The sequence below is a fragment of the Engystomops pustulosus genome, chromosome 3, assembly GCF_040894005.1.
Source record: "Engystomops pustulosus chromosome 3, aEngPut4.maternal, whole genome shotgun sequence".
NCBI classification, from domain to species: Eukaryota; Metazoa; Chordata; class Amphibia; order Anura; family Leptodactylidae; genus Engystomops; species Engystomops pustulosus.
Window position 1 is genome coordinate 147,697,793 of NC_092413.1, and position 26,844 is coordinate 147,724,636.

A 26,844-nucleotide genomic window follows, 5' to 3' on the forward strand; every position below is an offset into this window, starting at 1 on the left:
GTCACATTATCGTAATTCCACACTCATATGAACAAAAATGCACTGATGCACATTATGTTTATTTTAACTGCTTTATAATAGAACCGGAAATTGTGAAAAACCTAATGACTGGGCTCATAAACACCACTTCTATATTTCTGAGCTGGGACCCACCAGCCGGAAATGCAAGTTCATATGAAATCCAGATTCTGGGAGATCCAAATTCCACATATACAGTGACTACAACATCTTCTACAATTCAAGGCCTGACACCTGGGAATTATTATATCTTGCTGGTCACTGCTCTTGTTGGAGAATATAATGTCAGAGGAGACAGTTCAGAAATATCTGCTTATACAAGTTAGTATTGTTTTCATTCTGATTTTAAATTTGTTTGTTCTCACAATAAAATAGTAGTTGTTAGGTAGTAATAGAGTGGTTTGGTTGGACTAGACAACAGAAGGTACAGTTATTCCTAAGGCTAAACCCCATTTCCATTTGTGTTTACCTAATTACCTAGCCTACACTAAGCGGTAGGTGTCGAAGAGACAACTTTCCTTTCCTGCTCCAAAGTGTTATACGGAGACAAAGACTGAGCAATACAAACATGGGAGAGCAGTCGACAAATACTGGTCAAAAACAAAACGGCAATGCAGTACCGAATCTATAAGCAAAATGGGTGGAAACTAGCTTGGCAAAGTATAAAGGAATGCAAGATAAAGAAGTCAAGATAAATGTCAGATAGCTTCAGAAAAACGTATAGCAAGCACAGGCCGCAAGTTAGCCAAACATTTGATGAGATGCCCCAAGATAGGAAGAGTAAGGATCAGATTCTTGGCATTTAAAATAGCAGAGGTAGAACGTGAGTAGAGAAGGACTTTGTGAATTACCGCTAATCTAACTGTCTGCACCCCAGATAAAAGCAAGAGGAGACTGACAGATGTGGTAGAAATCGATTTGGATAGCTTTGTGTGCACTATATAAATAAAGTTATTATTTAGATTTTCTGATACCTGTAGCGAATCATAATTATCTTTAAAATGTTGGGGCCAGTACAAGTCACATTATCGTAATTCCACACTCATATGAACAAAAATGCACTGATGCACATTATGTTTATTTTAACTGCTTTATAATAGAACCGGAAATTGTGAAAAACCTAATGACTGGGCTCATAAACACCACTTCTATATTTCTGAGCTGGGACCCACCAGCCGGAAATGCAAGTTCATATGAAATCCAGATTCTGGGAGATCCAAATTCCACATATACAGTGACTACAACATCTTCTACAATTCAAGGCCTGACACCTGGGAATTATTATATCTTGCTGGTCACTGCTCTTGTTGGAGAATATAATGTCAGAGGAGACAGTTCAGAAATATCTGCTTATACAAGTTAGTATTGTTTTCATTCTGATTTTAAATTTGTTTGTTCTCACAATAAAATAGTAGTTGTTAGGTAGTAATAGAGTGGTTTGGTTGGACTAGACAACAGAAGGTACAGTTATTCCTAAGGCTAAACCCCATTTCCATTTGTGTTTACCTAATTACCTAGCCTACACTAAGCGGTAGGTGTCGAAGAGACAACTTTCCTTTCCTGCTCCAAAGTGTTATACGGAGACAAAGACTGAGCAATACAAACATGGGAGAGCAGTCGACAAATACTGGTCAAAAACAAAACGGCAATGCAGTACCGAATCTATAAGCAAAATGGGTGGAAACTAGCTTGGCAAAGTATAAAGGAATGCAAGATAAAGAAGTCAAGATAAATGTCAGATAGCTTCAGAAAAACGTATAGCAAGCACAGGCCGCAAGTTAGCCAAACATTTGATGAGATGCCCCAAGATAGGAAGAGTAAGGATCAGATTCTTGGCATTTAAAATAGCAGAGGTAGAACGTGAGTAGAGAAGGACTTTGTGAATTACCGCTAATCTAACTGTCTGCACCCCAGATAAAAGCAAGAGGAGACTGACAGATGTGGTAGAAATCGATTTGGATAGCTTTGTGTGCACTATATAAATAAAGTTATTATTTAGATTTTCTGATACCTGTAGCGAATCATAATTATCTTTAAAATGTTGGGGCCAGTACAAGTCACATTATCGTAATTCCACACTCATATGAACAAAAATGCACTGATGCACATTATGTTTATTTTAACTGCTTTATAATAGAACCGGAAATTGTGAAAAACCTAATGACTGGGCTCATAAACACCACTTCTATATTTCTGAGCTGGGACCCACCAGCCGGAAATGCAAGTTCATATGAAATCCAGATTCTGGGAGATCCAAATTCCACATATACAGTGACTACAACATCTTCTACAATTCAAGGCCTGACACCTGGGAATTATTATATCTTGCTGGTCACTGCTCTTGTTGGAGAATATAATGTCAGAGGAGACAGTTCAGAAATATCTGCTTATACAAGTTAGTATTGTTTTCATTCTGATTTTAAATTTGTTTGTTCTCACAATAAAATAGTAGTTGTTAGGTAGTAATAGAGTGGTTTGGTTGGACTAGACAACAGAAGGTACAGTTATTCCTAAGGCTAAACCCCATTTCCATTTGTGTTTACCTAATTACCTAGCCTACACTAAGCGGTAGGTGTCGAAGAGACAACTTTCCTTTCCTGCTCCAAAGTGTTATACGGAGACAAAGACTGAGCAATACAAACATGGGAGAGCAGTCGACAAATACTGGTCAAAAACAAAACGGCAATGCAGTACCGAATCTATAAGCAAAATGGGTGGAAACTAGCTTGGCAAAGTATAAAGGAATGCAAGATAAAGAAGTCAAGATAAATGTCAGATAGCTTCAGAAAAACGTATAGCAAGCACAGGCCGCAAGTTAGCCAAACATTTGATGAGATGCCCCAAGATAGGAAGAGTAAGGATCAGATTCTTGGCATTTAAAATAGCAGAGGTAGAACGTGAGTAGAGAAGGACTTTGTGAATTACCGCTAATCTAACTGTCTGCACCCCAGATAAAAGCAAGAGGAGACTGACAGATGTGGTAGAAATCGATTTGGATAGCTTTGTGTGCACTATATAAATAAAGTTATTATTTAGATTTTCTGATACCTGTAGCGAATCATAATTATCTTTAAAATGTTGGGGCCAGTACAAGTCACATTATCGTAATTCCACACTCATATGAACAAAAATGCACTGATGCACATTATGTTTATTTTAACTGCTTTATAATAGAACCGGAAATTGTGAAAAACCTAATGACTGGGCTCATAAACACCACTTCTATATTTCTGAGCTGGGACCCACCAGCCGGAAATGCAAGTTCATATGAAATCCAGATTCTGGGAGATCCAAATTCCACATATACAGTGACTACAACATCTTCTACAATTCAAGGCCTGACACCTGGGAATTATTATATCTTGCTGGTCACTGCTCTTGTTGGAGAATATAATGTCAGAGGAGACAGTTCAGAAATATCTGCTTATACAAGTTAGTATTGTTTTCATTCTGATTTTAAATTTGTTTGTTCTCACAATAAAATAGTAGTTGTTAGGTAGTAATAGAGTGGTTTGGTTGGACTAGACAACAGAAGGTACAGTTATTCCTAAGGCTAAACCCCATTTCCATTTGTGTTTACCTAATTACCTAGCCTACACTAAGCGGTAGGTGTCGAAGAGACAACTTTCCTTTCCTGCTCCAAAGTGTTATACGGAGACAAAGACTGAGCAATACAAACATGGGAGAGCAGTCGACAAATACTGGTCAAAAACAAAACGGCAATGCAGTACCGAATCTATAAGCAAAATGGGTGGAAACTAGCTTGGCAAAGTATAAAGGAATGCAAGATAAAGAAGTCAAGATAAATGTCAGATAGCTTCAGAAAAACGTATAGCAAGCACAGGCCGCAAGTTAGCCAAACATTTGATGAGATGCCTCAAGATAGGAAGAGTAAGGATCAGATTCTTGGCATTTAAAATAGCAGAGGTAGAACGTGAGTAGAGAAGGACTTTGTGAATTACCGCTAATCTAACTGTCTGCACCCCAGATAAAAGCAAGAGGAGACTGACAGATGTGGTAGAAATCGATTTGGATAGCTTTGTGTGCACTATATAAATAAAGTTATTATTTAGATTTTCTGATACCTGTAGCGAATCATAATTATCTTTAAAATGTTGGGGCCAGTACAAGTCACATTATCGTAATTCCACACTCATATGAACAAAAATGCACTGATGCACATTATGTTTATTTTAACTGCTTTATAATAGAACCGGAAATTGTGAAAAACCTAATGACTGGGCTCATAAACACCACTTCTATATTTCTGAGCTGGGACCCACCAGCCGGAAATGCAAGTTCATATGAAATCCAGATTCTGGGAGATCCAAATTCCACATATACAGTGACTACAACATCTTCTACAATTCAAGGCCTGACACCTGGGAATTATTATATCTTGCTGGTCACTGCTCTTGTTGGAGAATATAATGTCAGAGGAGACAGTTCAGAAATATCTGCTTATACAAGTTAGTATTGTTTTCATTCTGATTTTAAATTTGTTTGTTCTCACAATAAAATAGTAGTTGTTAGGTAGTAATAGAGTGGTTTGGTTGGACTAGACAACAGAAGGTACAGTTATTCCTAAGGCTAAACCCCATTTCCATTTGTGTTTACCTAATTACCTAGCCTACACTAAGCGGTAGGTGTCGAAGAGACAACTTTCCTTTCCTGCTCCAAAGTGTTATACGGAGACAAAGACTGAGCAATACAAACATGGGAGAGCAGTCGACAAATACTGGTCAAAAACAAAACGGCAATGCAGTCCCGAATCTATAAGCAAAATGGGTGGAAACTAGCTTGGCAAAGTATAAAGGAATGCAAGATAAAGAAGTCAAGATAAATGTCAGATAGCTTCAGAAAAACGTATAGCAAGCACAGGCCGCAAGTTAGCCAAACATTTGATGAGATGCCCCAAGATAGGAAGAGTAAGGATCAGATTCTTGGCATTTAAAATAGCAGAGGTAGAACGTGAGTAGAGAAGGACTTTGTGAATTACCGCTAATCTAACTGTCTGCACCCCAGATAAAAGCAAGAGGAGACTGACAGATGTGGTAGAAATCGATTTGGATAGCTTTGTGTGCACTATATAAATAAAGTTATTATTTAGATTTTCTGATACCTGTAGCGAATCATAATTATCTTTAAAATGTTGGGGCCAGTACAAGTCACATTATCGTAATTCCACACTCATATGAACAAAAATGCACTGATGCACATTATGTTTATTTTAACTGCTTTATAATAGAACCAGAAATTGTGAAAAACCTAATGACTGGGCTCATAAACACCACTTCTATATTTCTGAGCTGGGACCCGCCAGCCGGAAATGCAAGTTCATATGAAATCCAGATTCTGGGAGATCCAAATTCCACATATACAGTGACTACAACATCTTCTACAATTCAAGGCCTGACACCTGGGAATTATTATATCTTGCTGGTCACTGCTCTTGTTGGAGAATATAATGTCAGAGGAGACAGTTCAGAAATATCTGCTTATACAAGTTAGTATTGTTTTCATTCTGATTTTAAATTTGTTTGTTCTCACTATAAAATAGTAGTTGTTAGGTAGTAATAGAGTGGTTTGGTTGGACTAGACAACAGAAGGTACAGTTATTCCTAAGGCTAAACCCCATTTCCATTTGTGTTTACCTAATTACCTAGCCTACACTAAGCGGTAGGTGTCGAAGAGACAACTTTCCTTTCCTGCTCCAAAGTGTTATACGGAGACAAAGACTGAGCAATACAAACATGGGAGAGCAGTCGACAAATACTGGTCAAAAACAAAACGGCAATGCAGTACCGAATCTATAAGCAAAATGGGTGGAAACTAGCTTGGCAAAGTATAAAGGAATGCAAGATAAAGAAGTCAAGATAAATGTCAGATAGCTTCAGAAAAACGTATAGCAAGCACAGGCCGCAAGTTAGCCAAACATTTGATGAGATGCCCCAAGATAGGAAGAGTAAGGATCAGATTCTTGGCATTTAAAATAGCAGAGGTAGAACGTGAATAGAGAAGGACTTTGTGAATTACCGCTAATCTAACTGTCTGCACCCCAGATAAAAGCAAGAGGAGACTGACAGATGTGGTAGAAATCGATTTGGATAGCTTTGTGTGCACTATATAAATAAAGTTATTATTTAGATTTTCTGATACCTGTAGCGAATCATAATTATCTTTAAAATGTTGGGGCCAGTACAAGTCACATTATCGTAATTCCACACTCATATGAACAAAAATGCACTGATGCACATTATGTTTATTTTAACTGCTTTATAATAGAACCGGAAATTGTGAAAAACCTAATGACTGGGCTCATAAACACCACTTCTATATTTCTGAGCTGGGACCCACCAGCCGGAAATGCAAGTTCATATGAAATCCAGATTCTGGGAGATCCAAATTCCACATATACAGTGACTACAACATCTTCTACAATTCAAGGCCTGACACCTGGGAATTATTATATCTTGCTGGTCACTGCTCTTGTTGGAGAATATAATGTCAGAGGAGACAGTTCAGAAATATCTGCTTATACAAGTTAGTATTGTTTTCATTCTGATTTTAAATTTGTTTGTTCTCACAATAAAATAGTAGTTGTTAGGTAGTAATAGAGTGGTTTGGTTGGACTAGACAACAGAAGGTACAGTTATTCCTAAGGCTAAACCCCATTTCCATTTGTGTTTACCTAATTACCTAGCCTACACTAAGCGGTAGGTGTCGAAGAGACAACTTTCCTTTCCTGCTCCAAAGTGTTATACGGAGACAAAGACTGAGCAATACAAACATGGGAGAGCAGTCGACAAATACTGGTCAAAAACAAAACGGCAATGCAGTACCGAATCTATAAGCAAAATGGGTGGAAACTAGCTTGGCAAAGTATAAAGGAATGCAAGATAAAGAAGTCAAGATAAATGTCAGATAGCTTCAGAAAAACGTATAGCAAGCACAGGCCGCAAGTTAGCCAAACATTTGATGAGATGCCCCAAGATAGGAAGAGTAAGGATCAGATTCTTGGCATTTAAAATAGCAGAGGTAGAACGTGAGTAGAGAAGGACTTTGTGAATTACCGCTAATCTAACTGTCTGCACCCCAGATAAAAGCAAGAGGAGACTGACAGATGTGGTAGAAATCGATTTGGATAGCTTTGTGTGCACTATATAAATAAAGTTATTATTTAGATTTTCTGATACCTGTAGCGAATCATAATTATCTTTAAAATGTTGGGGCCAGTACAAGTCACATTATCGCAATTCCACACTCATATGAACAAAAATGCACTGATGCACATTATGTTTATTTTAACTGCTTTATAATAGAACCGGAAATTGTGAAAAACCTAATGACTGGGCTCATAAACACCACTTCTATATTTCTGAGCTGGGACCCACCAGCCGGAAATGCAAGTTCATATGAAATCCAGATTCTGGGAGATCCAAATTCCACATATACAGTGACTACAACATCTTCTACAATTCAAGGCCTGACACCTGGGAATTATTATATCTTGCTGGTCACTGCTCTTGTTGGAGAATATAATGTCAGAGGAGACAGTTCAGAAATATCTGCTTATACAAGTTAGTATTGTTTTCATTCTGATTTTAAATTTGTTTGTTCTCACAATAAAATAGTAGTTGTTAGGTAGTAATAGAGTGGTTTGGTTGGACTAGACAACAGAAGGTACAGTTATTCCTAAGGCTAAACCCCATTTCCATTTGTGTTTACCTAATTACCTAGCCTACACTAAGCGGTAGGTGTCGAAGAGACAACTTTCCTTTCCTGCTCCAAAGTGTTATACGGAGACAAAGACTGAGCAATACAAACATGGGAGAGCAGTCGACAAATACTGGTCAAAAACAAAACGGCAATGCAGTACCGAATCTTTAAGCAAAATGGGTGGAAACTAGCTTGGCAAAGTATAAAGGAATGCAAGATAAAGAAGTCAAGATAAATGTCAGATAGCTTCAGAAAAACGTATAGCAAGCACAGGCCGCAAGTTAGCCAAACATTTGATGAGATGCCCCAAGATAGGAAGAGTAAGGATCAGATTCTTGGCATTTAAAATAGCAGAGGTAGAACGTGAGTAGAGAAGGACTTTGTGAATTACCGCTAATCTAACTGTCTGCACCCCAGATAAAAGCAAGAGGAGACTGACAGATGTGGTAGAAATCGATTTGGATAGCTTTGTGTGCACTATATAAATAAAGTTATTATTTAGATTTTCTGATACCTGTAGCGAATCATAATTATCTTTAAAATGTTGGGGCCAGTACAAGTCACATTATCGTAATTCCACACTCATATGAACAAAAATGCACTGATGCACATTATGTTTATTTTAACTGCTTTATAATAGAACCGGAAATTGTGAAAAACCTAATGACTGGGCTCATAAACACCACTTCTATATTTCTGAGCTGGGACCCACCAGCCGGAAATGCAAGTTCATATGAAATCCAGATTCTGGGAGATCCAAATTCCACATATACAGTGACTACAACATCTTCTACAATTCAAGGCCTGACACCTGGGAATTATTATATCTTGCTGGTCACTGCTCTTGTTGGAGAATATAATGTCAGAGGAGACAGTTCAGAAATATCTGCTTATACAAGTTAGTATTGTTTTCATTCTGATTTTAAATTTGTTTGTTCTCACAATAAAATAGTAGTTGTTAGGTAGTAATAGAGTGGTTTGGTTGGACTAGACAACAGAAGGTACAGTTATTCCTAAGGCTAAACCCCATTTCCATTTGTGTTTACCTAATTACCTAGCCTACACTAAGCGGTAGGTGTCGAAGAGACAACTTTCCTTTCCTGCTCCAAAGTGTTATACGGAGACAAAGACTGAGCAATACAAACATGGGAGAGCAGTCGACAAATACTGGTCAAAAACAAAACGGCAATGCAGTACCGAATCTATAAGCAAAATGGGTGGAAACTAGCTTGGCAAAGTATAAAGGAATGCAAGATAAAGAAGTCAAGATAAATGTCAGATAGCTTCAGAAAAACGTATAGCAAGCACAGGCCGCAAGTTAGCCAAACATTTGATGAGATGCCCCAAGATAGGAAGAGTAAGGATCAGATTCTTGGCATTTAAAATAGCAGAGGTAGAACGTGAGTAGAGAAGGACTTTGTGAATTACCGCTAATCTAACTGTCTGCACCCCAGATAAAAGCAAGAGGAGACTGACAGATGTGGTAGAAATCGATTTGGATAGCTTTGTGTGCACTATATAAATAAAGTTATTATTTAGATTTTCTGATACCTGTAGCGAATCATAATTATCTTTAAAATGTTGGGGCCAGTACAAGTCACATTATCGTAATTCCACACTCATATGAACAAAAATGCACTGATGCACATTATGTTTATTTTAACTGCTTTATAATAGAACCGGAAATTGTGAAAAACCTAATGACTGGGCTCATAAACACCACTTCTATATTTCTGAGCTGGGACCCACCAGCCGGAAATGCAAGTTCATATGAAATCCAGATTCTGGGAGATCCAAATTCCACATATACAGTGACTACAACATCTTCTACAATTCAAGGCCTGACACCTGGGAATTATTATATCTTGCTGGTCACTGCTCTTGTTGGAGAATATAATGTCAGAGGAGACAGTTCAGAAATATCTGCTTATACAAGTTAGTATTGTTTTCATTCTGATTTTAAATTTGTTTGTTCTCACAATAAAATAGTAGTTGTTAGGTAGTAATAGAGTGGTTTGGTTGGACTAGACAACAGAAGGTACAGTTATTCCTAAGGCTAAACCCCATTTCCATTTGTGTTTACCTAATTACCTAGCCTACACTAAGCGGTAGGTGTCGAAGAGACAACTTTCCTTTCCTGCTCCAAAGTGTTATACGGAGACAAAGACTGAGCAATACAAACATGGGAGAGCAGTCGACAAATACTGGTCAAAAACAAAACGGCAATGCAGTACCGAATCTATAAGCAAAATGGGTGGAAACTAGCTTGGCAAAGTATAAAGGAATGCAAGATAAAGAAGTCAAGATAAATGTCAGATAGCTTCAGAAAAACGTATAGCAAGCACAGGCCGCAAGTTAGCCAAACATTTGATGAGATGCCCCAAGATAGGAAGAGTAAGGATCAGATTCTTGGCATTTAAAATAGCAGAGGTAGAACGTGAGTAGAGAAGGACTTTGTGAATTACCGCTAATCTAACTGTCTGCACCCCAGATAAAAGCAAGAGGAGACTGACAGATGTGGTAGAAATCGATTTGGATAGCTTTGTGTGCACTATATAAATAAAGTTATTATTTAGATTTTCTGATACCTGTAGCGAATCATAATTATCTTTAAAATGTTGGGGCCAGTACAAGTCACATTATCGTAATTCCACACTCATATGAACAAAAATGCACTGATGCACATTATGTTTATTTTAACTGCTTTATAATAGAACCGGAAATTGTGAAAAACCTAATGACTGGGCTCATAAACACCACTTCTATATTTCTGAGCTGGGACCCACCAGCCGGAAATGCAAGTTCATATGAAATCCAGATTCTGGGAGATCCAAATTCCACATATACAGTGACTACAACATCTTCTACAATTCAAGGCCTGACACCTGGGAATTATTATATCTTGCTGGTCACTGCTCTTGTTGGAGAATATAATGTCAGAGGAGACAGTTCAGAAATATCTGCTTATACAAGTTAGTATTGTTTTCATTCTGATTTTAAATTTGTTTGTTCTCACAATAAAATAGTAGTTGTTAGGTAGTAATAGAGTGGTTTGGTTGGACTAGACAACAGAAGGTACAGTTATTCCTAAGGCTAAACCCCATTTCCATTTGTGTTTACCTAATTACCTAGCCTACACTAAGCGGTAGGTGTCGAAGAGACAACTTTCCTTTCCTGCTCCAAAGTGTTATACGGAGACAAAGACTGAGCAATACAAACATGGGAGAGCAGTCGACAAATACTGGTCAAAAACAAAACGGCAATGCAGTACCGAATCTATAAGCAAAATGGGTGGAAACTAGCTTGGCAAAGTATAAAGGAATGCAAGATAAAGAAGTCAAGATAAATGTCAGATAGCTTCAGAAAAACGTATAGCAAGCACAGGCCGCAAGTTAGCCAAACATTTGATGAGATGCCCCAAGATAGGAAGAGTAAGGATCAGATTCTTGGCATTTAAAATAGCAGAGGTAGAACGTGAGTAGAGAAGGACTTTGTGAATTACCGCTAATCTAACTGTCTGCACCCCAGATAAAAGCAAGAGGAGACTGACAGATGTGGTAGAAATCGATTTGGATAGCTTTGTGTGCACTATATAAATAAAGTTATTATTTAGATTTTCTGATACCTGTAGCGAATCATAATTATCTTTAAAATGTTGGGGCCAGTACAAGTCACATTATCGTAATTCCACACTCATATGAACAAAAATGCACTGATGCACATTATGTTTATTTTAACTGCTTTATAATAGAACCGGAAATTGTGAAAAACCTAATGACTGGGCTCATAAACACCACTTCTATATTTCTGAGCTGGGACCCACCAGCCGGAAATGCAAGTTCATATGAAATCCAGATTCTGGGAGATCCAAATTCCACATATACAGTGACTACAACATCTTCTACAATTCAAGGCCTGACACCTGGGAATTATTATATCTTGCTGGTCACTGCTCTTGTTGGAGAATATAATGTCAGAGGAGACAGTTCAGAAATATCTGCTTATACAAGTTAGTATTGTTTTCATTCTGATTTTAAATTTGTTTGTTCTCACAATAAAATAGTAGTTGTTAGGTAGTAATAGAGTGGTTTGGTTGGACTAGACAACAGAAGGTACAGTTATTCCTAAGGCTAAACCCCATTTCCATTTGTGTTTACCTAATTACCTAGCCTACACTAAGCGGTAGGTGTCGAAGAGACAACTTTCCTTTCCTGCTCCAAAGTGTTATACGGAGACAAAGACTGAGCAATACAAACATGGGAGAGCAGTCGACAAATACTGGTCAAAAACAAAACGGCAATGCAGTACCGAATCTATAAGCAAAATGGGTGGAAACTAGCTTGGCAAAGTATAAAGGAATGCAAGATAAAGAAGTCAAGATAAATGTCAGATAGCTTCAGAAAAACGTATAGCAAGCACAGGCCGCAAGTTAGCCAAACATTTGATGAGATGCCCCAAGATAGGAAGAGTAAGGATCAGATTCTTGGCATTTAAAATAGCAGAGGTAGAACGTGAGTAGAGAAGGACTTTGTGAATTACCGCTAATCTAACTGTCTGCACCCCAGATAAAAGCAAGAGGAGACTGACAGATGTGGTAGAAATCGATTTGGATAGCTTTGTGTGCACTATATAAATAAAGTTATTATTTAGATTTTCTGATACCTGTAGCGAATCATAATTATCTTTAAAATGTTGGGGCCAGTACAAGTCACATTATCGTAATTCCACACTCATATGAACAAAAATGCACTGATGCACATTATGTTTATTTTAACTGCTTTATAATAGAACCGGAAATTGTGAAAAACCTAATGACTGGGCTCATAAACACCACTTCTATATTTCTGAGCTGGGACCCACCAGCCGGAAATGCAAGTTCATATGAAATCCAGATTCTGGGAGATTCAAATTCCACATATACAGTGACTACAACATCTTCTACAATTCAAGGCCTGACACCTGGGAATTATTATATCTTGCTGGTCACTGCTCTTGTTGGAGAATATAATGTCAGAGGAGACAGTTCAGAAATATCTGCTTATACAAGTTAGTATTGTTTTCATTCTGATTTTAAATTTGTTTGTTCTCACAATAAAATAGTAGTTGTTAGGTAGTAATAGAGTGGTTTGGTTGGACTAGACAACAGAAGGTACAGTTATTCCTAAGGCTAAACCCCATTTCCATTTGTGTTTACCTAATTACCTAGCCTACACTAAGCGGTAGGTGTCGAAGAGACAACTTTCCTTTCCTGCTCCAAAGTGTTATACGGAGACAAAGACTGAGCAATACAAACATGGGAGAGCAGTCGACAAATACTGGTCAAAAACAAAACGGCAATGCAGTACCGAATCTATAAGCAAAATGGGTGGAAACTAGCTTGGCAAAGTATAAAGGAATGCAAGATAAAGAAGTCAAGATAAATGTCAGATAGCTTCAGAAAAACGTATAGCAAGCACAGGCCGCAAGTTAGCCAAACATTTGATGAGATGCCCCAAGATAGGAAGAGTAAGGATCAGATTCTTGGCATTTAAAATAGCAGAGGTAGAACGTGAGTAGAGAAGGACTTTGTGAATTACCGCTAATCTAACTGTCTGCACCCCAGATAAAAGCAAGAGGAGACTGACAGATGTGGTAGAAATCGATTTGGATAGCTTTGTGTGCACTATATAAATAAAGTTATTATTTAGATTTTCTGATACCTGTAGCGAATCATAATTATCTTTAAAATGTTGGGGCCAGTACAAGTCACATTATCGTAATTCCACACTCATATGAACAAAAATGCACTGATGCACATTATGTTTATTTTAACTGCTTTATAATAGAACCGGAAATTGTGAAAAACCTAATGACTGGGCTCATAAACACCACTTCTATATTTCTGAGCTGGGACCCACCAGCCGGAAATGCAAGTTCATATAAAATCCAGATTCTGGGAGATCCAAATTCCACATATACAGTGACTACAACATCTTCTACAATTCAAGGCCTGACACCTGGGAATTATTATATCTTGCTGGTCACTGCTCTTGTTGGAGAATATAATGTCAGAGGAAACAGTTCAGAAATATCTGCTTATACAAGTGAGTATTGTATTCATTCTGATATTAATTTTTGTTTGTGCTCAAAACAAAACAATAGCTGTTAGGCATTAATGAATTGGTTTGCATGGACTAGACAACAGACAAGGACCGTTAGCCCTAAGGCTTAATCCCATTTCCAGCTGTCTTTACCTTATAACCTAGCCTACACTAAGCGGAAGGTGTCAAATAGACAACATTCCCTTCCTGCTCCAAATTGTTATATGGAGACAAAGACTGAGCAATACAAACATGGAAGAGCAGTTAAAAAATACTGGTCAAAAACAAAAGGACAAAGCAGTACCGAATCTATAAGCAAAATGGGTGGAAACTAGCTAGGCAAAGTGTGAAGGAATGCAAGATAAAGAAGTCAAGATAAATGTCAGATAGCTTCAAAAAACTTATAGCAAGCACAGGCAGCAATCTTGCTGGTCACTTCTCTTGTTGGGGAATATAATGTCAGAGGAAACAGTTCAGAAATATCTGCTTATACAAGTTAGTATTGTATTCATTCTGATTTGAATTTTTTTGTTCTCACAATAAGATAGTAGTTGTTAGGTAGCAATGGAGTAGTTTGGAAGGACTAGACAACAGAAGGTGCAGTTATCCCTAAGGCTAAACCCCATTTCCATTTGTGTTTACCTAATTACCTAGCCTACACTAAGCGGTAGGTGTCGAATAGATAACATTCCCTTTCTGCTCCAAAGTGTTATACAGAGACAAAGACTGAGCAATGCAAACATGGAAGAGCAGTCGACAAATACTGGTCAAAATCAAAAGGTCAATGCAGTACCGAATCTATAGGCAAAATGGGTGGGAACAATCAAGGCAAAGTGTGAAGTAATGCAAGATAAAGAAGTCAAGATAAATGTCAGATAGCTTTAAAAAACTTATAGCAAGCACCGGCAGAAACTTAGTCAAACATTTGATGAGATGTCCCAAAATAGGAAGAATATGGATCAGATTCTTGACTGGTTTTCATATGAAATCTAGAATTTGGGAGATCTAAATTCCACGTATACAGTGACTACAACATCTTCTACAATTCAAGGCCTGACACCTGGGAATTATTACATCTTGCTGGTCACTGCTCTGATTGGGGAATATAATGTCAGAGGAAACAGTTCAGAAATATCTGCTTTAACAAGTGCAAAAAGACTGGAGCAGCACAGTGAAATAATGGACTAAAGTCCTAGTGTGGGTTCAGGCCTCCGCTCACCGGGCTCAAGATGAGCAAGTAGTAATCAAAAAATTAAGAGAGGCAGCACTCCTGGTAAAACTTATGTAGTATTGTATTCATTATAATTTTAAATTTGTTTGTTCTCAAAACAAAACAATAGCTGTTAGGCAGTAATAGAGTGGTTTGGATGGGCTTGAGAACAGACAGGGGCAATAAGCCCTAAGGCTATACCCCATTTACAGCTGTGTTTACCAAATTACTAGCCCATGGTAGGTGTCAAATTCCCTTCCTGCTCCAAAGTATAACACAGAGACAAAGACTGAGCAATACAAACATGGAAGAGCAATCGACAAATACTGGTCAAAAACAAAAGGTAAATGCAGTACAGTATCTATAGTCAAAGTGGGTGGGAACAAACCAGGCAAAGATTGAAGGAATGCAAGATAAAGAAGTCAAGATAAGGCTACATTTACACGCGCTGCTCACCCGTGCCCCTCTCTATAGAGGAACATGATGCATGGCGCCATATACCAAGAAAAGATGTCCTTTGTTTTCATGGGGTACGTAACTATACGGTCCCGCAAGTGTGCTGCATCTTACAGCTCCTGTAGGGTGCCGTGCGCCCATTTCTGCCTTTGGGGGACGTGAATAGGCCGTATATATGTCTGTATATACGTCCCCCATACAGAAGTTTGAATGCAGCCTAAATGTCAGATAGCTGTATAAGAGTCTTATAGCAAGCACAGGGTGCATGTTAGGCAAACATTTTATTAGATGTCTAAGATAGGTAGAGTTTGGATCAGATTCTTGACATTTAACCCCTTAAGGACGCAGGGTTTTTTCGCTCATTTCTCGCTCTCCACCTTCAAAAATCCATAACTTTTTCATTTTTACAAGTACAGACCTGTGTGAGGGCTTATTTTGTGCGTAACAAATTTTAATTTCCCGTAATTTTATTTATTTTAACATGCCGTGTACTGCGAAGCTGAAAAAAAATTCCAAATGTGGAAAATTTTTTAAAAAACTGCACGTGCGTTACGTTCTTGTGGGCTCAGTTTTTACGACTTTCACTCTTCGCTCCAAATAACATGCCTATTTTATTCTTTGGTTCGGTGCGATCGCGGTGATACCAAATTTATACAGGTTTTCTTGTGTTTTAATACATTTTCAAAAATTAAACGAATGTGTACAAAAAAGAAAAAAAAAATTTTGCCATTTTCTGAAGCTAATGACTTTTGCATACTTTGGCGCACGGAGCTGTGTGAGGTGTCATTTTTTGCGAAATGAGCCACCGTTTTCATTGCTACCATTTTGAGGTCTGTGCAACATTTTGATCATTTTTTATTCCATTTTTTATGTGATGTAAAAAGGTGTAAAAGTCGCAAATCGGACATTTGGGTGCCATTTCCTGTCTGGGAGGTCACCGCCGGCCATAACTGTGTTTATATTTTGATAGATCGGGCATTTTGGGACGCGGCGATACCTAATGTGTCTGTGATTTTTTCTGTTTATTATGTTTTATATCAGTTCTAGCGAAAGGGGGGTGATTTGAATTTTTCATACTTTATTAGTTTTTTTATTTTTTAAACTTTTTTTTTCTTTTTTTTTTCTCTAATTCTTAGACCATCTATGGTACATTAACCCTAGATCGTCAGATCGTTCCTACCATATACTGAAATACTTCTGTATTGCAATATATGGCATTTTTGCAGCTAATTCATTACAATGCAGAAGCCATTAAGCCTTGGGTCAAATGAAGACCCAAGGCTACCATGGCATCCGATCGCGGCAACGTCTTTTAAATGCCGCCGGCGACTTTGCCTCTCAGCTTATGGAAAAGTGGTTTGTAATTAGCTGTAAATAAATTATCAATGGAGGAGGTCAGAAACATGCCCAGGTATGGAATTTTAGCCTCTCTCCATTGAAAATTAAAATTTAGCTACAAAAGTTTAGCCATGGAGGGAGCTACAGAAACATTCAAGGCCAAAGATTTGTCATGGTTTACCTTCAAGCCCGATAGAGCCGAAAACTCATTTAGTGTTTGAAATAGATTAGGGAGTGAGGTGAGTGGAGAGGATAACGTCTGCAAAAAGGGTGCACTTATGCGACACGCCTCCTCACTCTAGCCCCTTAACATTCTCATTCCACCTTATCAGGTGGGCCAAGGGTTCTATTGCAAGTATAAAAAGTATAGGGGATAAAGGGCATCCCTGGTGTGTACCTCTTAGTATCGGAAAGGGTGCTAATAAATAACCTGCTACATTAACTCGCCGATGGGGAACAATATAGGACCTGAAGTAAACCCAAGAACATATCACCAAAACCCCATTTACCTAATATGAACCTCAAATAGTCCCAAATGATATCAGTGATAACAGGTTTTGCAAATAATGTATCCCTTTTAATTAAAAATAATGTCATGGGTACATAACATTTTAGCTATAACTGAACTCAAAAAATTCGAATTATCAATTTAGGAGTACAAGCCAATATGACAATGATTAAACAATAAATTTATTAGGTATGTATTAAAAACATATGGACATATAAAATAAAAAAGTGACAGTACACAGAAATGGGCAGCGACAAACATCATTAGTAAAAGTTTATCATAGCAGCAACCTGTGATAGAGGAGACCACAAAATAAAGTGCATAAGATAAAAAGCAAAATCGAAGTAAATACATGTTGGTAAGATATACGTAGTAGAAAAGGAAACTCACAGTGATGGACACTGCACACCACCCAGCTCTAATTTATTTTAGATGTTATTGAATTCTTATTTAACAGCTTTTAATAGCCGCTAACTATTTAATAGTAAAAAGGAATATAAGGAATTTTGTAATATATCTTCCGAGTCTTCAAAGAAAAGTACTTTTTTTTTACCACATATTTGCATGCTTTGTATCTCCTCAAAGACTGTAATGTTTTGTGAGCAAGATTCTCATCCCTATTGTTTCATATGGTTATGTTATCTAATGTCTTATTATTTGTATATGTACCTCATGATTTGTACGGTTGTAACATCTGTGACAAAACATTCCTTTATCCACAGTTGACAGATTAGGTGGCATTAATTTGTTTGTATTTTCTTTGTGTGAACTGTGGCTTAGGTCTCTACAGTTCAGCTCTACCCAGCTAAGGGTTATTAGCTTGATGGACAGCTGCTCCAGTCCGCGTTCAGGATCTGCTTTATATAGCTACCCAGTCCCATCAGACCTGGCTGTTTATAATGTGACTCTCAGCTTGTTTCTTGCTCATGGTTGCTATTGGTTTTCTATCGCTTACTCTGGTTTTCTGATCTCGGTTTTGTACTATCGACTACCCAGTTTGGACTCCGATTCTGTACTATACTTGCTATCTCGTTGTGACCCGTCTGCGTTTGTCTTTCAGTCTTGTTTTGTGTCTGCACCAGTGTGGCTTAAGGAGGGACCAATGCCCAGTTACTGCCCACTGCTTAAGGGTGACGACCAGTAAGTAGGCAGGTGACAGCTTGGGGGACTCAGATTAGGGCTCATCGTTCAGTCTATCTTTCACTGTCCTCCAAGTCACCGCTCCTTACAACTGTGAATGTGATAGCACTATAAAAATAAAGTTTTATTATTATTTGAATTGTTATTATTTGCTGCCGTCCAGATAAAATCAATGGCTTATTCTCAATTCTTTGGTGAATTTTGTTTACTTATCTACTGTAATTAAACTACAAAATGTGTCAGATGAAACTGCAGTATTTGATTTTTTGATTAATTCCATTCAAAATTACTGACATACAATAAACATACCTTTTTTGTTTTATAATAGAACCGGACGCAGTAAAGAATCTGTTGACATGGAACATTACCACCACTTCTATATCACTGAGTTGGGAAAAAACATTGGGAAATGCAAGTTTTTATATCCAGATTATTGAAGTACCCTTTTTCAATAGAACAGTCTATACAACTTACAATACAATCGAAGGCCTGACACCTGGGAATTATTACACATTTGTCATCACGGCCATAGTTGGAGAAAACAACACAGGAAACAGTTCTATAATATCTGAGTACACACGTGAGTAATTTTTATATTTACATATTATAAATTCTTTCTAGTCAAAGAATTTTCACCCTGATGAAAAGTTTGTTGGTTACATTCTAGCACATCAGGAGCAACAAAGGTTACCAAATAATTATATTTTTTAAATGTGAGCATCAATGGTAATTTATTGGTAATCCATAATCACAAGTCAGTTTCACAGGCAAAACCTTTAATCCTGCATTTACTATTGTTCTTAGTATCTAAGGTGCTCAGTCTTGTATAGTGTATAAGATGAGCACTAGACTTTGCAAAATGGTTACAAAGCTTTGGTCAGTGTATATGGCAATCACTCACCTGCACCTACATGCTCACCGTGAGTGTGTTTTTATTACAAAGTAGCATTGTCAATTTTCTGTATCTGTAATCACAAACTTGTACAAAATGTATTCAATGCAAGCATGTTTTTTTGTTAAGTAGCAATGTCGATTTTCTGCATATGTATCCATATCAAACTTAAAAATACATGTTCCAAGCTTTTCACTTAATCAATGGCACAGCTTGCATGTTTTTTGTCATTAGTAAAACAGATTTGGCCCTTGAATAGTGGTTATCCTCCATTCAGATCAATTTAACACTGAATATAATCAATCAAATAGAACAGACATTGACTATACACTAGTAAATTTTCATGGAAACTGTAATGAGTGATACATGTGGTGTCTATAATATCGGGGAGGGGAGCGTAGTAATCTGTATATACAACTGAGCCCTCAATGTCAGATGGGAACTCCACCACTAATGCATTCCCTATTTTTTTTTATCATGAGCTGCAGTGGTGAAATTAATTCATCTTTATAGCATGGATCAAGAGGTGCCCATTAATCGCCAACAGTGGCTTTTGGAAAATCCTGTGCCTTGCTCTCCCCGTCCAGTTCACCAACGCAGAAATTTAATGTAAAAAGTGTTGTCGACTTTAAGCACATTACAGCAAATAATTGATATTGTTTGTGTAAAGAAAGGTTATACAAATTTCCAGTATACTTCTGTATCAATTCCTAACAGTTTTGCTAGATCTCTGCTTTACTTACAGTAGATAAACACTGTTCCATGGTCATGTGATGTCACACAGGAGGCCAGCTTATTAGTATCACACAGCTCTAATTATACTGTTTGATATAATGAGCCGTAATGTTTATGTTATTTTATAATGTTTATCTGCAGGAGGAGGTGCCTCCACCTCCTCCATGCCTCCACCAGGTGTATTCTCTCATTTTCTATCACACTATAATAGTGTAATGAAGGATGTTATCCTTACAACAGGGATCCAGTAGGGTGTTTGATATAATGAGCCATTATGTTTATGTTATGTTATAATTAGAGATGAGCGAACACTAAAATGCTCGGGTACTCGTTATTCGAGACGAACTTTTCCCGATGCTCGAGTGCTCGTCTCGAATAACGAACCCCATTGAAGTCAATGGGAGACTCGAGCATTTTTCAAGGGGACCAAGGCTCTGCACAGGGAAGCTTGGCCAAACACCTGGGAACCTCAGAAAAGGATGGAAACACCACGGAAATGGACAGAAAACAGCAGGGGCAGCATGCATGGATGCCTCTGAGGCTGCATAATCGCACCATTATGCCAAAATTATGGGCAACAGCATGGCCATGACAGAGTGACAGAATGAAGCTAGATAGCATCTAAAACATCCAATAATTGACCCTGACACTATAGGGGACGGCATGCAGAGGCAGCGGCAGCAGGCTAGAGAGTGTCATGGCGACATACCCTAAATGGACTCAGGCTTCAAACCAATGGGTGGCAGAGAGGAACCAAAGGAGGTGAGCAAGAAGCGCTCAAATAATATCGGTACATGATAAAAGTTTGCCAGTATATTTTGTGGATTACACAGCAGGGTGGCGACAAAGTTAACATGGAAGCCATGAAAACAACCCAAAATTCTGCCTGACACAGCTCGTTTGATAAGGGGACGATGTATGGAGGCAGTGAACTAGTAGTAGATTAAAGGTGCTGCAGTTAAAACTATGTTAGTTGGATCTTGGCATGGAGCTGGCGCTCCGCTGCCAGGCGAGCTTTCGCCAATCCAAGCCCCTGTCTATAGGCTACTCCCCAAACAGCACTTCTAAGAACCTTTTGTATAAGATCAAGTGTAGTAGCGTTCTTATAAGTTTAGGATATGGCGGGTGAGGGGAATGTAAACAGATGCGCAAGAAGCGCTGAAATAATATCCCTAAATGGTAAAAGTTTGCAAGTATATTTTGGGGATTACACAGCAGGGTGGCGACAAAGTTAACAACTTTGATGTGGAATGCCCTGTAATAGCTCTTGGGCGGTGTGCCTTTTATCGCCTAGGCTCAGCAGTTTCAGCACCACCTGCTGTCGCTTAGCGACGGCACTGCTGCTGTGCCTAGAGCTACCGACTGATGGCGCCATGCCCACGGATGGTAATTCGGAGGAGGAGGAGGTGGAGGAGGGGTGGGAGGAGGTATAGTAGGCCTTTGAGACCTGGACCGAGGTAGGCCCCGCAATTCTCTGCGTCGGCAGTATATGACCAGCCCCAGGGTCAGACTCGGTCCCAGCCTGCACCAAGTTAAGTGTAGTAGCGTTCTCATAAGTTTGGGATATGGCGGGTGAGGGGAATGTAAACAGATGCGCAAGAAGCGCATGATGCGCATGGAGCTGGCGTTCCGCTGCCAGGCGAGCTTTCGCCAATCCAAGCCCCTGTCTCTAGGCTACTCCCCAAACAGCACTTCTAAGAACCTTTTGTATAAGATCAAGTGTAGTAGCGTTCTTATAAGTTTAGGATATGCCGGGTGAGGGGAATGTAAACAGATGCGCAAGAAGCGCTGAAATAATATCCCTAAATGGTAAAAGTTTGCCAGTATATTTTGTGGATAACACAGCAGGGTGGCGACAAAGTTAACAACTTTGATGTGGAATCCATGAAAACAACCCAAATTTCTGCCTGACACACCTCGTTTGATAAAGGGACGATGTATGGAGGCAGCTATATGGACGACTTTTGGAGGTAGCAATGGAGACAACGTGTGGAGGCTGCTATGGAGACAATTTAATTTGGATAGTGCCTGTATGTGGCAGTCCCAAACATTTTTCAAACCAGAGGAGCAGGTAGGTGGCCCTCCAGTAAAATGGGATAGATTGAGTGCCTGTATGTGGCAGTCCCAAAAATGTTTCAAACCAGAGGAGCAGGTAGGTGGCCCTCCAGTAAAATGGAATAGATTGAGTGCCTGTATGTGGCAGTCCCAAAAATTGTTCAAACCAGAGGAGCAGGTAGGTGGCCCTGCAGTAAAATGGAATAGATTGAGTGCCTGTATGTGGCAGTCCCAAAAATTGTTCAAACCAGAGGAGCAGGTAGGTGGCCCTGCAGTAAAATGGAATAGATTGAGTGCCTGTATGTGGCAGTCCCAAAAATGTTTCAAACCAGAGGAGCAGGTAGGTGGCCCTCCAGTAAAATGGGATAGATTGAGTGCCTGTATGTGGCAGTCCCAAAAATGTTTCAAACCAGAGGAGCAGGTAGGTGGCCCTCCAGTAAAATGGAATAGATTGAGTGCCTGTATGTGGCAGTCCCAAAAATTGTTCAAACCAGAGGAGCAGGTAGGTGGCCCTGCAGTAAAATGGAATAGATTGAGTGCCTGTATGTGGCAGTCCCAAAAATTGTTCAAACCAGAGGAGCAGGTAGGTGGCCCTGCAGTAAAATGGAATAGATTGAGTGCCTGTATGTGGCAGTCCCAAAAATGTTTCAAACCAGAGGAGCAGGTAGGTGGCCCTGCAGTAAAATGGAATAGATTGAGTGCCTGTATGTGGCAGTCCCAAAAATTGTTCAAACCAGAGGAGCAGGTAGGTGGCCCTGCAGTAAAATGGAATAGATTGAGTGCCTGTATGTGGCAGTCCCAAAAATGTTTCAAACCAGAGGAGCAGGTAGGTGGCCCTCCAGTAAAATGGAATAGATTGAGTGCCTGTATGTGGCAGTCCCAAAAATTGTTCAAACCAGAGGAGCAGGTAGGTGGCCCTGCAGTAAAATGGAATAGATTGAGTGCCTGTATGTGGCAGTCCCAAAAATTGTTCAAACCAGAGGAGCAGGTAGGTGGCCCTGCAGTAAAATGGAATAGATTGAGTGCCTGTATGTGGCAGTCCCAAAAATTGTTCAAACCAGAGGAGCAGGTAGGTGGCCCTGCAGTAAAATGGAATAGATTGAGTGCCTGTATGTGGCAGTCCCAAAAATTGTTCAAACCAGAGGAGCAGGTAGGTGGCCCTGCAGTAAAATGGAATAGATTGAGTGCCGGTATGTGGCAGTCCCAAAAATTGTTCAAACCAGAGGAGCAGGTAGGTGGCCCTGCAGTAAAATGGAATAGATTGAGTGCCTGTATGTGGCAGTCCCAAAAATTGTTCAAACCAGAGGAGCAGGTAGGTGGCCCTGCAGTAAAATGGAATAGATTGAGTGCCTGTATGTGGCAGTCCCAAAAATGTTTCAAACCAGAGGAGCAGGTAGGTGGCCCTGCAGTAAAATGGAATAGATTGAGTGCCTGTATGTGGCACTCACAAAAATTGTTTCAAACAGAGGACCGGGTAGGTGGCCCTCCAGAAAAATTAAATGCATGAAGTACTATAGCAAGAGCCAGTGGGCCCTGTCAAAAAATAGCCAGTTTCCTCTGCTTTACTGTACAAAGAGGAGGAGAAGGAGGAAAATGAGGAGGAGGAGGAGGAGGAGTGGATCAATTATTCAGGTTGAGCTTCCTTCACCTGGTGGAGATTGGAAATTCTGAGAAATCCAGCCTTTATTCATTTTAATAAGCGTCAGCCTGTCAGCGCTGTCAGTCGACAGGCGTGTACGCTTATCGGTGATGATGCCACCAGCTGCACTGAAAACCCGCTCGGACAAGACGCTAGCGGCAGGGCAGGCAAGAACCTCCAAGGCGTAGAGCGCCAGTTCGTGCCACATGTCCAGCTTTGAAACCCAGTAGTTGTAGGGAGCTGTGTGATCATTTAGGACGATGGTATGGTCAGCTACGTACTCCCTCACCATCTTTCTGTAAAGATCAGCCCTACTCTGCCGAGACTGGGGACAGGTGACAGTGTCTTGCTGGGGTGACATAAAGCTGGCAAAAGCCTTGTAAAGCGTACCCTTGCCAGTGCTGGACAAGCTGCCTGCTCGCCTACTCTCCCTCGCTACTTGTCCCGCAGAACTACGCACTCTGCCGCTAGCGCTGTCAGAAGGGAAATACTGTTTCAGCTTGTGCACCAGGGCCTGCTGGTATTCATGCATTCTCACACTCCTTTCCTCTCCAGGGATGAGAGTGGGAAGATTTTGCTTGTACCGTGGGTCCAGGAGAGTGAACACCCAGTAATCGGTGCTGGAATAAATTCTTTGAACGCGAGGGTCACGGGATAGGCAGCCTAGCATGAAATCTGCCATATGCGCCAGAGTACCAACGCGTAAGAATTCACTCCCCTCACTGGCCTGACTGTCCATTTCCTCCTCCTCCAACTCCTCCAACTCCTCTTCTTCTGCCCATACACGCTGAACAGTGAAGGACTCAACAATGGTCCCCTCTTGTGTCTCGCCAACATTCTCCTCCTCTTCCTCCTCATCCTCCTCCACCTCCACCTCCTCCGATATGCGCTGAGAAACAGACCTCAGGGTGCTTTGGCTATCAACAAGGGAATCTTCTTCCCCCGTCTCTTGTGACGAGCGCAAAGCTTCCGACTTCATGCTGACCAGAGAGTTTTTCAACAGGCCAAGCAGCGGGATGGTGAGGCTGATGATGGCGGCATCGCCACTGACCATCTGTGTTGACTCCTCAAAGTTACTCAGCACCTGACAGATATCAGACATCCACGTCCACTCCTCATTGTAGACTTGAGGAAGCTGACTGACCTGACTACCAGTTCTGGTGGAAGTTGACATCTGGCAGTCTACAATCGCTCTGCGCTGCTGGTAAACTCTGGATAACATGGTCAGTGTTGAATTCCACCTCGTGGGCACGTCGCACAACAGTCGGTGAGCGGGCAGTTGGAGGCGGCGCTGCGCTGCCCTGAGAGTGGCAGCATCTGGGCTGGACTTCCTGAAATGCGCACAGATGCGGCGCACCTTCGTGAGCAAATCAGACAGATTGGGGTATGTCTTGAGGAAACGCTGCACTATCAGATTTAACACATGGGCCAGGCATGGCACATGTGTCAGTCTGCCGAGTTGCAGAGCCGCCACCAGGTTACGGCCGTTGTCACACACAACCATTCCCGGCTTGAGGTTCAGCGGTGCCAGCCACAGATCAGTCTGCGCCGTGATGCCCTGTAATAGCTCTTGGGCGGTGTGCCTTTTGTCGCCTAGGCTCAGCAGTTTGAGCACCGCCTGCTGTCGCTTAGCGACGGCACTGCTGCTGTGCCTAGAGCTACCGACTGATGGCGCCGTGCCCACGGATGGTAGTTCGGAGGAGGAGGTGGAGGAGGGGTGGGAGGAGGAGGAGGCATAGTAGGCCTGAAACACCTGGACCGAGGTAGGCCCCGCAATCCTCGGCGTCGGCAGTATATGAGCAGCCCCAGGGTCAGACTCGGTCCCAGCCTCCACCAAGTTAACCCAATGTGCCGTCAGCGATATATAGTGGCCCTGCCCGGCAGCACTCGTCCACGTGTCCGTGGTCAGGTGGACCTTGTCAGAAACGGCGTTGGTCAGGGCACGGATGATGTTGTCTGACACGTGCTGGTGCAGGGCTGGGACGGCACATCGGGAAAAGTAGTGGCGGCTGGGGACCGAATACCGAGGGGCGGCCGCCGCCATGAGGTTGCGAAAGGCCTCGGTCTCTACTAGCCTATAGGGCAGCATCTCCAGGCTAAGCAATCTGGAGATGTGCACATTAAGGGCTTGGGCGTGCGGGTGGGTTGCACTATATTTGCGTTTCCGCTCCAGCGTCTGGGGTATGGAGAGCTGAACGCTGGTGGATGCTGTGGAGGATCGTGGAGGCGACGATGGGGTTTTTGTGCCAGGGTCCTGGGCAGGGGGCTGACTAGCAGCTGACACAGGGGAAGGAGCAGTGGTGTGCACGGCCGGAGGTGAACGGGCTTGTTGCCACTGAGTGGGGTGCTTAGCATTCATATGCCTGCGCATACTGGTGGTAGTTAAGCTAGTAGTGGTGGAACCCCTGCTGAGCCTGGTTTGGCAAATGTTGCACACCACAGTCCGTCGGTCATCCGGTGTTTCCTTAAAGAACCTCCACACTTCTGAAGATCTAGCCCTCGCCGCAAGAGCCCTCACCACGGGAGCTTCACTAGTTGACAGTGGCGCTGATGCACCAGCTCTGGCCCTGCCTCTCCGTCTGGCCCCACCACTGCCTCTTCCAACCTGTTCAGGTCGAGGACTCTCCTCCGTCTCAGAAGCACTGTGTTCACCCGGCCTCTCAACCCAGCTTGGGTCTGTCACCTCATCATCCTCCGATCCCTCAGTCTGCTCCCCCCTCGGACTTCCTGCCCTGACAACAACTTCCCCACTGTCTGACAACCGTGTCTCCTCATCGTCGGACACCTCTTTACACACTTCCACTACGTCAAGAAGGTCATCATCACCCACAGACTGTGACTGGTGGAAAACCTGGGCATCGGAAAATTGCTCAGCAGCAACCGGACAAGTGGTTTGTGACTGTGGGAAGGGTCCAGAAAACAGTTCCTCAGAGTATGCCGGTTCAAATGCCAAATTTTCCTGGGAGGGGGCAGACTGGGGGGGAGGAGGCTGAGGTGCAGGAGCTGGAGGAGTGGCGATTTCGGTGACATGGGTGGACTGCGTGGAAGACTGAC

The 26,844-nt window shown here is 41.0% G+C and overlaps 1 protein-coding gene across 1 annotated transcript in view; it reads left to right on the top strand.

Moving 5' to 3' along the window:
• The first annotated feature begins 15,331 nt into the window (after positions 1–15,331).
• LOC140122875 (receptor-type tyrosine-protein phosphatase eta-like) overlaps positions 15,332–26,844 on the top strand; it is a 29,895-nt gene continuing 18,382 nt past the window's right edge. Inside the window, exons 1-3 of the mRNA XM_072144120.1 lie at positions 15,332–15,370; positions 18,412–18,469; positions 18,798–19,049. Coding sequence (XP_072000221.1) covers positions 15,332–15,370; positions 18,412–18,469; positions 18,798–19,049 — 349 coding nt within the window. The remainder of the gene's footprint in view (positions 15,371–18,411; positions 18,470–18,797; positions 19,050–26,844) is intronic.